Source organism: Podarcis bocagei (assembly GCF_964188305.1).
Source record: "Podarcis bocagei genome assembly, chromosome: 6".
NCBI classification, from domain to species: domain Eukaryota; kingdom Metazoa; phylum Chordata; class Lepidosauria; order Squamata; family Lacertidae; genus Podarcis; species Podarcis bocagei.
This window is the reverse complement of record NC_138130.1, coordinates 71017587-71031425: the sequence shown is the minus strand read 5'-3', so window position 1 is coordinate 71031425 and position 13839 is coordinate 71017587. Positions and strand designations below refer to the sequence as shown.

General features: G+C 40.1%; 1 protein-coding gene across 7 annotated transcripts in view; it reads left to right on the top strand.

Moving 5' to 3' along the window:
• The window catches only part of BBX (BBX high mobility group box domain containing), a 121162-nt gene that overhangs the window by 90682 nt on the left and 16641 nt on the right, over positions 1-13839 (top strand). For all 7 annotated transcript variants that reach the window (XM_081198969.1, XM_081198966.1, XM_081198964.1 and 4 more), the window contains 2 exons: positions 4422-4502; positions 7534-7614. In XM_081198969.1, coding sequence (XP_081055095.1) covers positions 4422-4502; positions 7534-7614 — 162 coding nt within the window. The remainder of the gene's footprint in view (positions 1-4421; positions 4503-7533; positions 7615-13839) is intronic.

Here is a 13839-nt window from a genome sequence, read left to right as displayed (position 1 = left end):
CGTCCCCACAGAAAAAAAACCCCACTGGTATTACTCCAGAACCAAGTAGTGTTATGAGCCATCAAACCTTGGAAATACATTTTTTCCAGAAGGTTTCACAATTTTGGCCACTAGTGTACACTGGAGGGCTATACTAAGAGCCACCCTCTGCCAATCTTTAATATAAGATAATGATTGTCTTCGTGCGCACATACAAATATATATAAATAAATAAACCCAGCCAGATGGGTGGGGTATATATTTATTTTTATTATTGTTTTTATTATTGTTGTTGTTATATTTTGCTATTTTTTTGGCTGCCGTTTGATGGCTTCCTCCATGGAATGAATTTTTCTGTTGGCTTCTGCGGGAAAGCCCAGAGAACATGTAAACCCAGCAGCCCCTTCTTACGTTGCTGTCTTGATATGCTTACTGACCTGGGAGTTAAGCCCTGCTGAACTCAAGGCAGCTTACTCCCAAGTTGGAAAAAACAGACTGGCAGAAATCAATGCCTGCTCAGCCCCTCGTTTGCTTGCCAGACCCTGATGCCGCAGGCTTTGGACGGCACATGCAAGCCCCCCCCCCCCGCCATGAAAGCTACTGCCCTGCTGGGGCAATGACGTGCGTGCCCACAGAGAGGGCTCTGAGTGCCCTCTCTGGCATGCGTGCCAAACGTTCGCCACCACTGCCATAGAATATTTAGAATAATGTGGCGGAATATTTGGTAGCATTATTTTAAATGCAAAAAGCATTTAAAAATAAAGTTTTTTTTGTTTGTTTAGTCATTTAGTCGTGTCCGACTCTTCATGACCCCGTGTAAAATATAGTTTACATGCTATTAAATGCTGTTAGATCCCACTTTCCTAATCAACACAGGTAACTCAAAGCTACTTAAAATACTGTTGTAACAAATAATTTTAAATATATTATCTCAGCAATATTTACTTCACTGCTGCTAAGGTGTTGTATCATTATCTCCCATTTTACAAGTGCGGGTTGGGACATTGCCCACACGGCAACACACATGAGCTTAGAATCAGGAGTGTTGGGCTCACAGCTCATGAAGTTCACTGCCGTACCACAGCAGCTCAGTTTAAAGTAGCCATCTGCCTGTTTACATTTCACCAACTTTGCAATACAAAATGTATTAAATCTGGCAGCTTTTAGGACATACATGTTGAATTTCTGTAAGAAGTAGAATGTGATTTTGTAATGGTAGTGGCAAAAGAGTATCATGGTTCAATATAAACACAATAAAATTTTGTAGCGTCTTGTGCTTCAATCAATCAATCAATCATTTATTTATTTATTTGTATGTATGCCATGTTTCCAAAGTAAAAACATGTTATAGGTGGCTTACAATGTATTTTAGAAACTACAGCACTACAAAGATAACAAAAGTAGTCATACACAAAACATCAAAAAGTACGCAGACTGAACAATTTCCACATAAATCATGAGAACAAAATAAAGATACAAAAAGATGACAGCAACAGCCCCCATAAACAACAAACCCCTGTAAACAATGCCCCAGCCCAAGATTCTGTTCGGCAGCTTCAGCTTTTACAGCTGGAGTCAACCGGCCCTTGCCTCTCAGACCAGGTGGGAAAAGGCCTACAAGGCAGGGAGCAGATCTTCCAGGGCTCAAAGCCAAGATGATGATAATAATGATAATAATGATAATAATTTATTTATACCCCGCCCATCTGTCTGGGTTTCCCCAGCCACTCTGGGCGGCTTCCAACAAAATATTAAAATACAATAGTCTGTTAAACATTAAAAGCTTCCCTAAACAGGGCTGCCTTCAGATGTCTTCTAAAAGTCTGGTAGTTGTTTTTCTCTTTGACATCTGGTGGGAGGGTGTTTCACAGGGCAGGTGCCAATACCGAGAAGGCCCTCTGTAACTTGGCTTCTCGCAGCGAGGGAACCGCCAGAAGGCCCTCAGAGCTGGACCTCAGTGTCCGGGAAGAAAGATGGGGGTGAAGACGCTCCTTCAGGTATACTGGGCCAAGGCCATTTAGGGCTTTAAAGGTCAGCACCAACAATTTGAATTGTGCTCGGAAACATACTGGGAGCCAATGTAGGTCTTTCAAGACCAGTGTTATGTGGTCTCAGTGGCCGCTCCCAGACGGTCTCTTAAGCAACTTTTTATGGACTACAGGCCACTTCATCAGATGAAAATTATGTGAATAACTTGCTGGTCTGTGGGGACAGGGGAACATTTGCAAACCTAAGATTTAACTTGAATCATTTTACATATAGCTTATATAGCCTGTCCTTCACTTTTACAAATACCAGGTACAGAGTATAAACCAAAGAAACCAGAACAGTAAGCCATTCTGAACAAATAAAGACTGCTAAAACAGCATAATAAGCGAATCAGCAGCTTAAAGTGCCTGGGCAAATAAATAAGTGTTAACCTAGTGCTGGAACAATGACCACATCAGCCAGGCAGACTTCTGAGTGGAGGGCATTTGTGGCAGCTTATGTAGCCATAATGCCATGAGTAGGAAGTAACATGGTGCTTGTTAAGCCCTTGTTTGCAAGCCTGGTGTGTCTACCAGCCATTCTGACAAATTTCTTATGAGAAATCCACTTTCACAGCAACTTCACAGCTCCTTCCCAAAACATTCTGGGCAGACATTTGGCTGGCAAGTGAAGCATGCAGTGGTAAAAAAAAACCCTTTTCATTTTCTTCGAAGAATAATCAGGCAGACATTAAGGAAGCAGTGTGTGTTTGAGTGTTAAAAGCAGACAGAAGGCCATGTTTGCTATCCTTTCTTTGCATTTAATAATACATGGGCAAGAATTAAGTATTATTCTGATACATTGACTTCGTATTTCTTAAGGCTTAATCTGATTGCATTAATGATATTCATCTTCTCAAGAGTTGTATTAACAGTTGTTAACTACGCTGAATTTTTAGGAATCTCTTATTGCCTCATGATGTGAGTGTGAATGCGTTATATCGTGTCCCAGCCATGAAAATGAAATGTAGAATCAATGCTGGTGTTTGCACACTTGTTAAGTGTCAGCTATGCCATTATACTCTTAGAACAGATTATATTACTTGATTTTATAGGGCATTTTTCTGTATTTAGCTCATCACAAACTAATTTTCCCCTTAATGAATGGATGGACAAATTAAAGGTGATCTCTTATGTGCATTTCGTACTTGGTTCCTCCCTTCAGTCTTCGGTGCTTTCCATTTTTCCGCATACCAGTGACTGCTTTGTGCTGGCAATGCTACTAAAAAGGCAAATGGCGACTCGTTTGCATATGTACCTGCCTGCATGCAGGGAAGGATGTAATGCCCATCCTTCCCATTTCTGATCTCTTTTTCATTTTAAATTCTGCGGCTCTTTCCATGCTCCTTATTTTACACGTATTTCTCTATCCCTTCTCTTTTCTAAAATTGGCTTCTGTTTCCCTAAAGCATTCTGTTTAAATTTCTTTTGGCTATGAATGTTAGAAGGATGCTGGAATGAAGCTATATGGCTTTAGCAGAAATGTTATAAAGAATTAAGTAAAAATAGATTGTTAATGGACCAAAGTGGAAAATTTAAGGTTAGATTATGTTAAGATAAATTATAGAACAAAAACTGAGAAAGATGGAAAGGATTTGCTGAAATAGTTAATTGAACTAGAATACAAAAAAGGGAGGTGTGAGGAGGTCGATGAAACAAGTAAATGAAAGGTAAAGATACGGAAATATTGGATGTGGGTTTTTTAAAAATGTTTTTGTTTTTCTTGTTGTTTTCCTGTATGGCTTTTTGTTTTTTCCTTTTATTTTTGATGTGTTGTAAGGTATTGTTCTGTTTTGTTTAACTTTTTATTGTTTTTTTGTTTTTTTCCTGTAATTTTTAAACCTCCAATAAATATCATTTAAAAAAAATAATTATTTTGGCTTACAGTGCTTTTGTACACTTTCTCCTCCTTAACTTTTCAGTTCTTTCTTTCTCTTTGCTCCTTCTTTTCCCCTTATGTACTTCTAATCAAACCCAAAACCTGACTATTACTTTTCATTGTTGCTTTTATCTGTTGTTATTCTACAGCTCTGGAATGCACTGGCTATATGGAATGTTCTCCCTATCGATATTCAAGCAGCTCTGCCAATTTTGGTTCTTAAACAGCTTCTAAAGAGCAGTCTGTGCTCTGAGGCTTTTCCTTGCTCATTAATCCTTCCAGGTTTCCCTTCCTCTTGTGACCATTTCCACCCCCTCCACTTTTTTTGTCTGAAACATTGTAAGCCTCCAGGCAGGGTTTGTCATTACTTTTATCTCTCCTATGCCATTTTGATTTGAAAGTGCTTTAGAAATAATAATATATGCGCACACCACTTAGCGGTAAAAGCCTGCAACTCACAGGCAGGCCCCTTTCTAATTGGCACACGAAGCAGAATGTAGTCCCTAAAGTTTTCCCCCCAATAATCGTTGTTTCAGATTTCTTCAAGTACATGCCATTCTGATGCATCCAATTCTACTGAAGGATGTCTAAAGTCGCCGTTGTTTCAATTTGCTGAGGTGAGCTTTTTCTAATTTCTGGGTTTTTTGGTTTTTTAATAAATAAATAAATAAGAACACTAAAGGCTTTCAGATAAGCTCCAAAAATGCTTTAGTTAATTTATCATGCATTTCAACAGTGGTCACATACATATTTACCTGAGGATCATGGGTGACTTCTGCATCTTTAATGGCACTTAAATATAGTTAATTAATTAAATGCATTAAGTAGGCATTCTTGAGCAGAAGAAAGAATTTCTTTCGTATATTTAGTCGAAAGCATCCTGAAGCCAAAAATGTGCCAGCTAAGGACATATTTATTTAATTAGCAGCTATAATGGATGCCCTCTTCAGGCATCAGATCTTGACAAGTTTCATCAGGTGACTGTTCAGGTTAAAGTGTGGAAACACTCTTTTCAGTACTAAGTCAAGGTCAGGACCATCCATTAGCATATTAGATAGATAGATCGTGCCCTCGTATGTTGTCAAATCCTGTACTGTCAAATCCTAATCATCTTTCAGCATATAACCGAGGGCCAAAGTCACAAATCCATTTTTTGAACATGTAAGCAGCCTTTAGCATCTCCAGATACATGCTCATTGGCGAAGGTAGTGTATGAACCAGGCATTCAGTTCTCATTCTTACAGAGCTGCTCCTCTTCAGGGAGGGGTGGGGTTGCGTGCAGGCTTCGCTCTTTCCCGCCCTCAGCGGGGGGGGGGGGGGGTATCGAGACCCCCACATCACTGGGGAGTCCCGGCACGCATCACGACCACAGTCAGCCAATCTGGCTGGCGGTGGGGGCGTGGCTAGCCACATTTCAGCAGCTGCGTGGCCGGGAGCTCCTCCTTCTGCTTCAAGCTTCCACGGATCTCCTGCCCTCCCTCCCTTCTTTCGTTGATCACCTTGACCTTGATATGGACTTCAGTCGGTTGCCTGTTGAAGCGGCCTGATAGGAATTTTCCCACTTGGCAAATTGGCACCAGCCACTTGGTTTTCGCCTACCTCGTAGCAAATCGTCACAACTTTATAAGGTTTGGCGGTTAGGCATTGGAAAAGCTTGTTTTATGGGAGGGGAGGTTGTGGCCATCACCTACCCCTCCACCTTAAGGGTATTCCATTAAAGCAGCCTTTCTCAACCTGTGGGTCCCTAGATGTTGTTGAACTACAACTCCCATCACCCCCTAGCTAGCAAGGCCAGAGCTCAGGGATGAGGGGAGTTGTAGTCCAACAACATCTGGGGATCCACAGGTTGCGAACTGCTATGTTAAAGGAACCCGGGGTTGTGGTTCCTGTCCGAAGCCCGGGTAGAGCCTAGGGCCATGGCACGACCTTTCCTGTGACCCTGGGGGAGACCAAGTTGATGTACATCAACAGGGCTCCCCCTACAGGTGGTTGACCATTGTAAGACTTCATGCGTGGCGGGCAGGAGTCAGATATAGTCGGTTTGGGTCCAATGCCCAAAGCCAACACCACTCACATTCTGTAACCAATAAAAGCTGTGGCCTTTTTTCATCCCATTAACCTAAAATACTTGTTTCCACGTGCTTTTATTCACCAAGGGGTGTGGGGCCTTGACGCGCAACAATACCATTTCCAGCTTCTATGAGTACAGGACTTGCTACAGAGTAAATTATTTCCTACATATTAGACACAACCCAACAGACATTGGTCATGACTAAATCCCACTGAAATAAATAGAACTTGAATTTGTTGCACCAAAAACCCCACTCCTTTGTTTTTGATGTCTTTAGTTGTAGATAAATTTTTCTGGATGCTGCTCATTGCATCGGCCCATGAAAGTGGGTACCTGGTCAAGGAATGTGTGAACTGTGACCTAAGGTGCTGGTGGAGCCCCATTAAAATGTTCAACCCAAGCACAGTTATATAAATGCAATCTGAAACACAGTTAGTTACTAAGGATTAAGCACCACTGAATATACCATCACCATGGGTGGCAACGCAAGAGGCGATGCAACAGGAGACCTGTGGAGCCAATGTGAGCACCACTCAATGATGTAGCAAGCAATGTAGTATTCACAATTATGTAGCTTTTTCTCAGAAAAGCTCAGTAAGAGATTAAGATGCGACCGAAGAAGAGAATACAAACATCAAAGTATAGAGGGTACCCATTTTTTTTACCCCAAATATTATTTTAATTAGAAACCATTGTTTCTAATAGATTTTTTTCTCATCTGATATCAGAATACCAAGAATGTGTGGATAGTTGGCACAATCCAGCCAAGATTAAGCACTTTTAAAACACCAATTATTTTCAATAGGTGAGTTAAGTATGTAATTTTAAGCCCCGTTGATTTCAATTTGAATGTTAAGCATGTGTTTAAATCTCACCTGTTGAAATCAATGGAATGTAAAAGTGTTTCACTTTGACTGGATCGTGCTCATTATTGTCCTGAAAACAATCCAGAATATCATAGTATTCCAAATTTTCATGGACATTTTTGACCAGATAGTTAAGATTGCTGTTAACAAGTTTCCAGCTAGCACATTTGAACATCTCAGCGGTGAAAAATGAAGCCAGAATCATAAGGCTCTCATTTAAAACTTCCTTGTAAATAGGTTTCTTTGAAATCAGTGGGGTTTATTTCCAACTAGTCAGTTCAAAATAATATTGCTTATTTTAGTCTGAAAATTCTGATTTCTTGTACAGTTCTTTCAGCATGGTACTGATCATTTTGGTGCTTTGTATGCAATTAGTGTGTCAGGTGAAATGCTTAATTTGCGTCTGTCAATGCAAGGGATCAAAGCCTTTGGCTTAGCTCCAAGCCGTGTGATACTTTATTTAATATTACCATTGTGACTTTTCATTGTTTTATTTTGTTGCTCTGATTATGGCAGAGGTTTCCCTATGAAAATGATGCGTGTGTTTTTCATAGTTTGTCATTTACAATCCATTAGAAAAGTAACTTATTCATACCACTTTGTGTCCTGAAGAGCGACAAGTTTTGCCATTTCTGCAGAACATGAAAATCAGATTTGGCTTAAACACGGTGTTCTAATGGCTTTTTTAAAAAAAATGTGCCCTCCTCCCAGATTTCTTCAAGTCCATCACAACCAGATGCCCCTGCAGATTCAAAAGAAAGTGAGGAATCAACACTATTTCAGTTTTCAGAGGTATGACAAATCTGACTTTAAAAAAATTAGAAATACAGTGTGATAAAGCAAGATGGCTTCAAATGTTGCCGTCCTTCTGAAGTACACAAGCATATAACAAATAGTCTCTCCAGCAGGTTTAATTTTTATAATGTGCTAGATACAACTGATATGTGGAAGTACATAGCAATGCCTCCTTCAAGGAAGTAGGATTTCCCCCACAGAATTAGGCTGGAGACTCTCTGCATGCAGTCATCCTGGGACAACAAGAATGAGCCCAACAAGGGGCTGCGTTCACACATTATGGCAAACCATAGTTAATGTTATACTAGGAACTGTAAGTTGGCTCCTACTTGGCTCCTCCATTGGCTCTGGTGTGTACAACAAACCATGACCCCTGGTTTATCGTTACATCTGAATTAGGGATTGTGGTTTGTTTTACTCCCCCAAAAACACAATCAGGAAGCCAATGTTTGTTTTTGGATCCTGGTTTGTTGCTCCCACTTGTTTTTAGGAGAGGAGAGGTTTTCCACCTTAGTATGACTTCTCATGAGTCTGCTGTAGAGCTTCTTTCAGTGCTAAGGCTCAGCTGGGAAAGAAATAAGGTAGTAGTAATAAAAAGAGTGTACACAGTGTGCTTTCCCTATTATCACTGAGTAACTTAAACTAGCAGTTATTTTTTGGGAGGAGGAGCACACTTGTCAGAAACTATGAATTCAGATAGACATGAGCCCCAGCACCTTTCAATTAAGAAGATCCTTAACGTAAAGGAGATGGTGGGAAAGATCAAAACACTTCAGTAAAATACAAGATTCTTCTTCTCACAGGTGCCTTCAAGTCTCTATCCTACCTTCAAAATGCTGCCTGTGTTCTAACCCCCTGCCCAAAAAAGCACCTTCACACCAATCTGTTTATTGGGATAAATAGGTCTAAATCAGTATAAGGCAACTGCTTTGATTGTGGGGAAAGGCATCATACCTATATCATTCTCATCCCTTTTCTTAATTGCAACAATTAGTATTTCTAAAGTCCTTAAGTTTCTTGACCAAAGGATCAGTGGTTTTGCTTGGTTGTGAAGGGGGATGTTCTATGGCATTGATGGGGAGCCTCCCACGATCCCAATTAGATCCTGCATGTCATGTTCTGGTGCGATGCTGGATTTCATGGAGAAGGAGGCAAGGCATAACAAGCCAAGGCCCCTTTGTGATTAACTAGATTCTTAAAGCCCCTGATCTAGAGACAGGCACTCCTTTGTTCCCTAGCCTACTGCCTTACATGCTTCCTGCACTGCTTGAGGTCTTGGGAAGGCATTTCGTTACTCCGCCTCAATGGAAGGTACCTGTGAAGGTTCCGACTCTGACCCTGTTGATAAAGGAGGTTCTTCCTGATTTTACATGTTCTCAGGCTCGGTTGTTTCCTGATCTCTATCAGCAGACTTGGAGCCCTGCACCTGGTCTGGCTCCTTAGCTGGCAGGTCTTCAGCGTCTGTCTGACGCAGGAGTCTTGATTGCTGCCAGCCTTTGGGGTCATGACACTAAAGGCCTCTGGATTTGGCCCACAAAGCTGTTTAGGGCAAACTATGCAACCTTTCCCATAGTTCAGTCTGCAGCTGCAGAGTGAAGATTGACAGGAGCAGCTTTGGAAACACCTGGGATATGACATCAAGCGATTGATAGGGGAGCAGCCCTGGCCACCTGTCAAAATGGCCATGGAGAGTTGGCCATAGAAATGGCTCCCCATCCCTGTTATTTGGGTTGGAAAGGAGTCTTCCTTGTAGGGTGTCATTCATCCTTTGCACAGACTTGAGCTTCTGTACAGTACAGCCTTGTAGCTGCACCTCTCGTTAGCCAAGCCTACATCATTGTTAAACCAAAGGAACAGTATACTGAAATCGCTGCCTGTGATTTTCATCCCCCTTAGCTTGACTATATAATGTAGCTATTCAAGGCACAAAACTAAAATATCTTAAGGTTAAATAAAAAATCAGTTCTGGGATGAATTTGCTTCTGAATAGCAATATCCCAGGAAATGATAAAGTAACCTCTCATAGCCTCAGATGTCTGTCAATGCCTATGAATTCTGCTAGAGAGCACTTCTCTCGTCATCGCCGGGAACTGCTGCAGCAGAGGCAGCGAAGGAAGCTTCAGCTATACACACATTTCTCTTCTTTGTGTTACGATCATGAATTTAGTAGGCTGCGAAGATATGTAGCACACAGTTTGGTGGCTTACTGTGAAGCTTGGTGCTAGTGCAGTGTTGCAAGTCCTGGTGTTAGGTATATGCCTAAGGTTTATGTTAGGTATAACATAACATAGGTACGTATATGTTTAAGTATATGTTAGGTTTCTAAAAAAAAAAGTTTAGGGTACTCTAATTTTCCTACTCATATTGAAATGCTGCCGCTCAATGAGGCCAAACTTAAATTCAAAAAAGGTTTAAGGGTTTGCGTACCCCCAGGACAAAAGCACTGGGTGTATGTTACTTACACAAGATGTGGCACTAGAGCAGCACTGCCACAAACCGTTCTGCTGACACCCACATCAAACTGTGCTCAGGGTTCCAACCCTTCATTTGAGGCCCCTACTCAACATTCAAGCATTGCTTCTCTCTGTTAATCACAGAGCACAAGATGGGGGTGATTCGAGTATTGCCACTTCTTCTTTGTGCTCCGTTCCCATGATGCTCCAGAAACATGTATATATAAGTGCTGGAGAAGGGGAATGAGGAACAGGATCATAGAATTGTAGAGTTGGAAGGGACCCTGAGGTCCTCTAGTCCAAACCCGTGCAATGCAAGATGACATGGTTACTTATTGCAGCCGCCTTAATTTGGGCCAAGGGCAGTACTGCAGCAAGCACAACATCCCAGACCCACATTTGCCTGGGTAATGCAATTGTGGGCATAGGAGGCAGCATTTCTGGGTAAGAATCAGAATAGATAGGTGCTTAGCCCTCTCTATGGCTGTGTTCACATCTCATGTTAAACCATGGTTAATGTTTAACTCTGGTTTACTATGAACAAGCAACATGGTGGTGCATGCTACTCAAAAGTCCTTGCTCCACTCCTGGCTATGTTGGGAGCATGACTAAGGGGATATTTCCCACAACAAACCCAGGGTAGGGAGGTTATTTTCCACAAATGCACCACAAAAACCAACCTTTCCCAACCACCTTTTATTTTAATCATCAAATTATATGTAATAAAATACCTTTTAAAATATTTTAAAGCATATTGGTAGCTACACTAAAATAAAGCCGTTCCCCATTTCAATTATAAATAAAAACAAAGCTAGAAGGATATCATATATCCAAACAGTCAGTACTTTGTGAATCCATGATGACAATTAGGTGAAAAAACCTGTTTTCTTTTACAGTAATCAATACACTTTTGCCACTTTACCAAAAACTTACCTTGTCTCGCTTCTCATTCTTGATATCTTAAAAAATGTGTTCTTAGCCATAGTTGCATACTCCAATTTTTGTCTCTCCATTCTTTAATTGTTGGCGTTTTATGTGATTTCCAGTATTTGCATAGACCGTTCTAGCCACAAGATAAGAAACAAGTTCCCTACATTCTGAGATAACTTACTGTTTTACATAATTTAAAAGAAAATGAGCAAAATGAAACATTGTATCTTAAAATATTTACCACTTGGGTTTTAAAATCATTTTCCATTTTTTAAAGGGGAAAAAAGCATATCTTTACCACATATGGGGAGAATCTTTCTTTTTATTCTTCCAACATAAAGATAAATAATTTTTATTCATGTTACTTATCTTTTATGGCTTAATTTGCAATCTACTCATTATTTTACAATTATCTCTTAATTCCTGCACATAAAGAGAACTTAAAAGCTACTTTCAAAAGATTTTCACATATATCCATCAGGATTCCGCCCGCTGCCCCCAGTATTTTGTGCCCATTTCACAATATATTATTTTAGTTGTCCCTGTTCTGTGTCATGTTTAACCAAAAGTTTATATATCTTTGCTAATCTATGTTCTTTAATCTTCACAACTTTCTTTTCCAAATTCTGTATGTTCTCTCCTCAACCCAGTTTTCCTTTGATATTCTTGCACTAATGATCTTACCTGACAATATTCAAACCAATTAGGGGTTTTTGCCCTGCATTTTTCTTCTAACCTCTGAATATGAAACCATCCATCCTGCTTTTCTAAAATCATTAATCCTGAATAAATTATTGTTCTTCCATGCATGAAATCCCACCTCTACATTTCCTTTTATCTATTAATTTTTCTAAAGGAGACTTGGACATAACAAATCTTTAATAAATCAAATAACAAAAAAAATATTATTAATAGTCTTCGGTCCAAATTTCTTATCTCCCCCAAGTAAATTATGTAATAAAGTTCCCAAACCCTTTCTGAACTAACTGAATATGGTTCTTTCATCCAATCTACTAATGAGTTGAAAACAAACCTTGGCCTCAACTCATGGTTTGATTAGAAAGAAGGAAACAAACCACGAGCCCAGAATTTTATTCAGTTACTTATTTTTAATTGTTTATTTAGACCATTTCCATACCACTTAATATATAAAAATATAAGCAGTGTACAGAAAACTAACGCAACAACAAAAGACAGCTAACAAATTTTACAAAAATACAGTTTCATATGCAATGGTTGCATAATACAAACTGCTAATAAACATAAACTAGTATCAGTTCATTCTCCTTCCGAAACAACTCACCTCTCAGCCTCCTGCAGTTCCTCCAGCACTCCATCATCTACCCAGTCTCCCAGCCATGGCGCAAACAACCACAGCTTACTCACTAGATGTCATAGAGAAGAGGACATCTGGAACCTGCTGACGTTACCCTAATCTCTCACTCCAGACTTGCTTTTGCAGGCAGGCCCAAAGCTTCCTGAGGCTGCCCACAGCTTTGTCCCATTCAGCAAATTCCACACCCAGTCCCAGCCTATAGCAGGTTTGGTGAAGGATGGGCAATGGAGCGCTCCTCCACTCACAGCTCTTTCTTCGGCCTCTGCACTACTTTCTTTGAGTGCCACAACAAGCAAAGGCGTGTGGTTTGTTGCTCCCAGTATGGCCAGGAATGGTGAAGGAGTGAGGCTATAGCTTTTGAGCACCCTGCACGAGTGCACTGCTCCATGTTGCATCCCTGTTAAACATTAAGTATGGTTGACTGTGATGTGCAAATCAGTGCCAGGGCTCCCCTGCCATTGCTCTCTCAGGTGTTGCTTTCCCTTGCTCAGATGTCCTCCTCTTTCCCCCATTTTTTGGGGAGGAACATCAGTGAGTGCATGAAAGATGAAGCGTCTTCAACAGTCTGTTGGTTCTCTCCTGCAAGCTCACCTCTCTTTGCTCTCCTCTGCATTAATCTTACAAGGCCTATGTTGCTTTATAACACATTGCTGTGCTGTAAGGTACCAGCTGCCTTGAACAAGTTTTAGAAGTTGGTGCAGCAACAGTTGCTCTTTGCAGACACCCATAGGAGTAATTAAAAAAAAAAAGTTTATACTTTTCAGGTATATACATTTCACTGATTTCACAATCATTTTAACATCTTAAAACTTGACTTCCTTCCCCCTCTTTCTGCGCTTCCTTAAATTTATTTTTAATACCTTCTGCATATCCAAATTAACTTAACTTACTCATTTATTTATCTTCTTTATATATATACTCTTACGTAGCTGCAGGTTATTACAATAATCATGCCAGTGTTTTTATCTGTTTACAATTTATCTGTAAATATTCAACAAACCTCAAAGGATTAAAATTAAAGCGAAAGCCAGAAAACTTTGTTTGTCTCATTATCTAATTGAGAAGTACACTTAATTCACCTCTTGAAAATGTGGCGTTACAAATTGCACTCTCAAAATTGCTTTATAGCCTAAAGCAAAGTTCTCATATCTCACTGTATTATAATTTGAATTTATATACTGCCTTAAAGCTGGAAGTCACAGGGCGGTTCCCAGAATCATTGTAATAATTATAATAATAATTTTTTTTATTTATATCCCGCCCTCCCCAGCCGAAGCCGGACTCAGGGCGGCTAACAACAATAAAACAGTACTAGTGATTCTCCCTAGAAAAAAGTTCTTTTCGAGTCTCATCAAGATTTATTCATTTATGTAAAGGATGTCTCAATTGCCCAGCATTAAAAAAGAAAATCATGGTGATTACAAAAAAAACAACAACCCAAAATAAATGCAAAATACAAAGTTAAAACGATAAAATTACATCAAATCCATCTGCAAAACTATC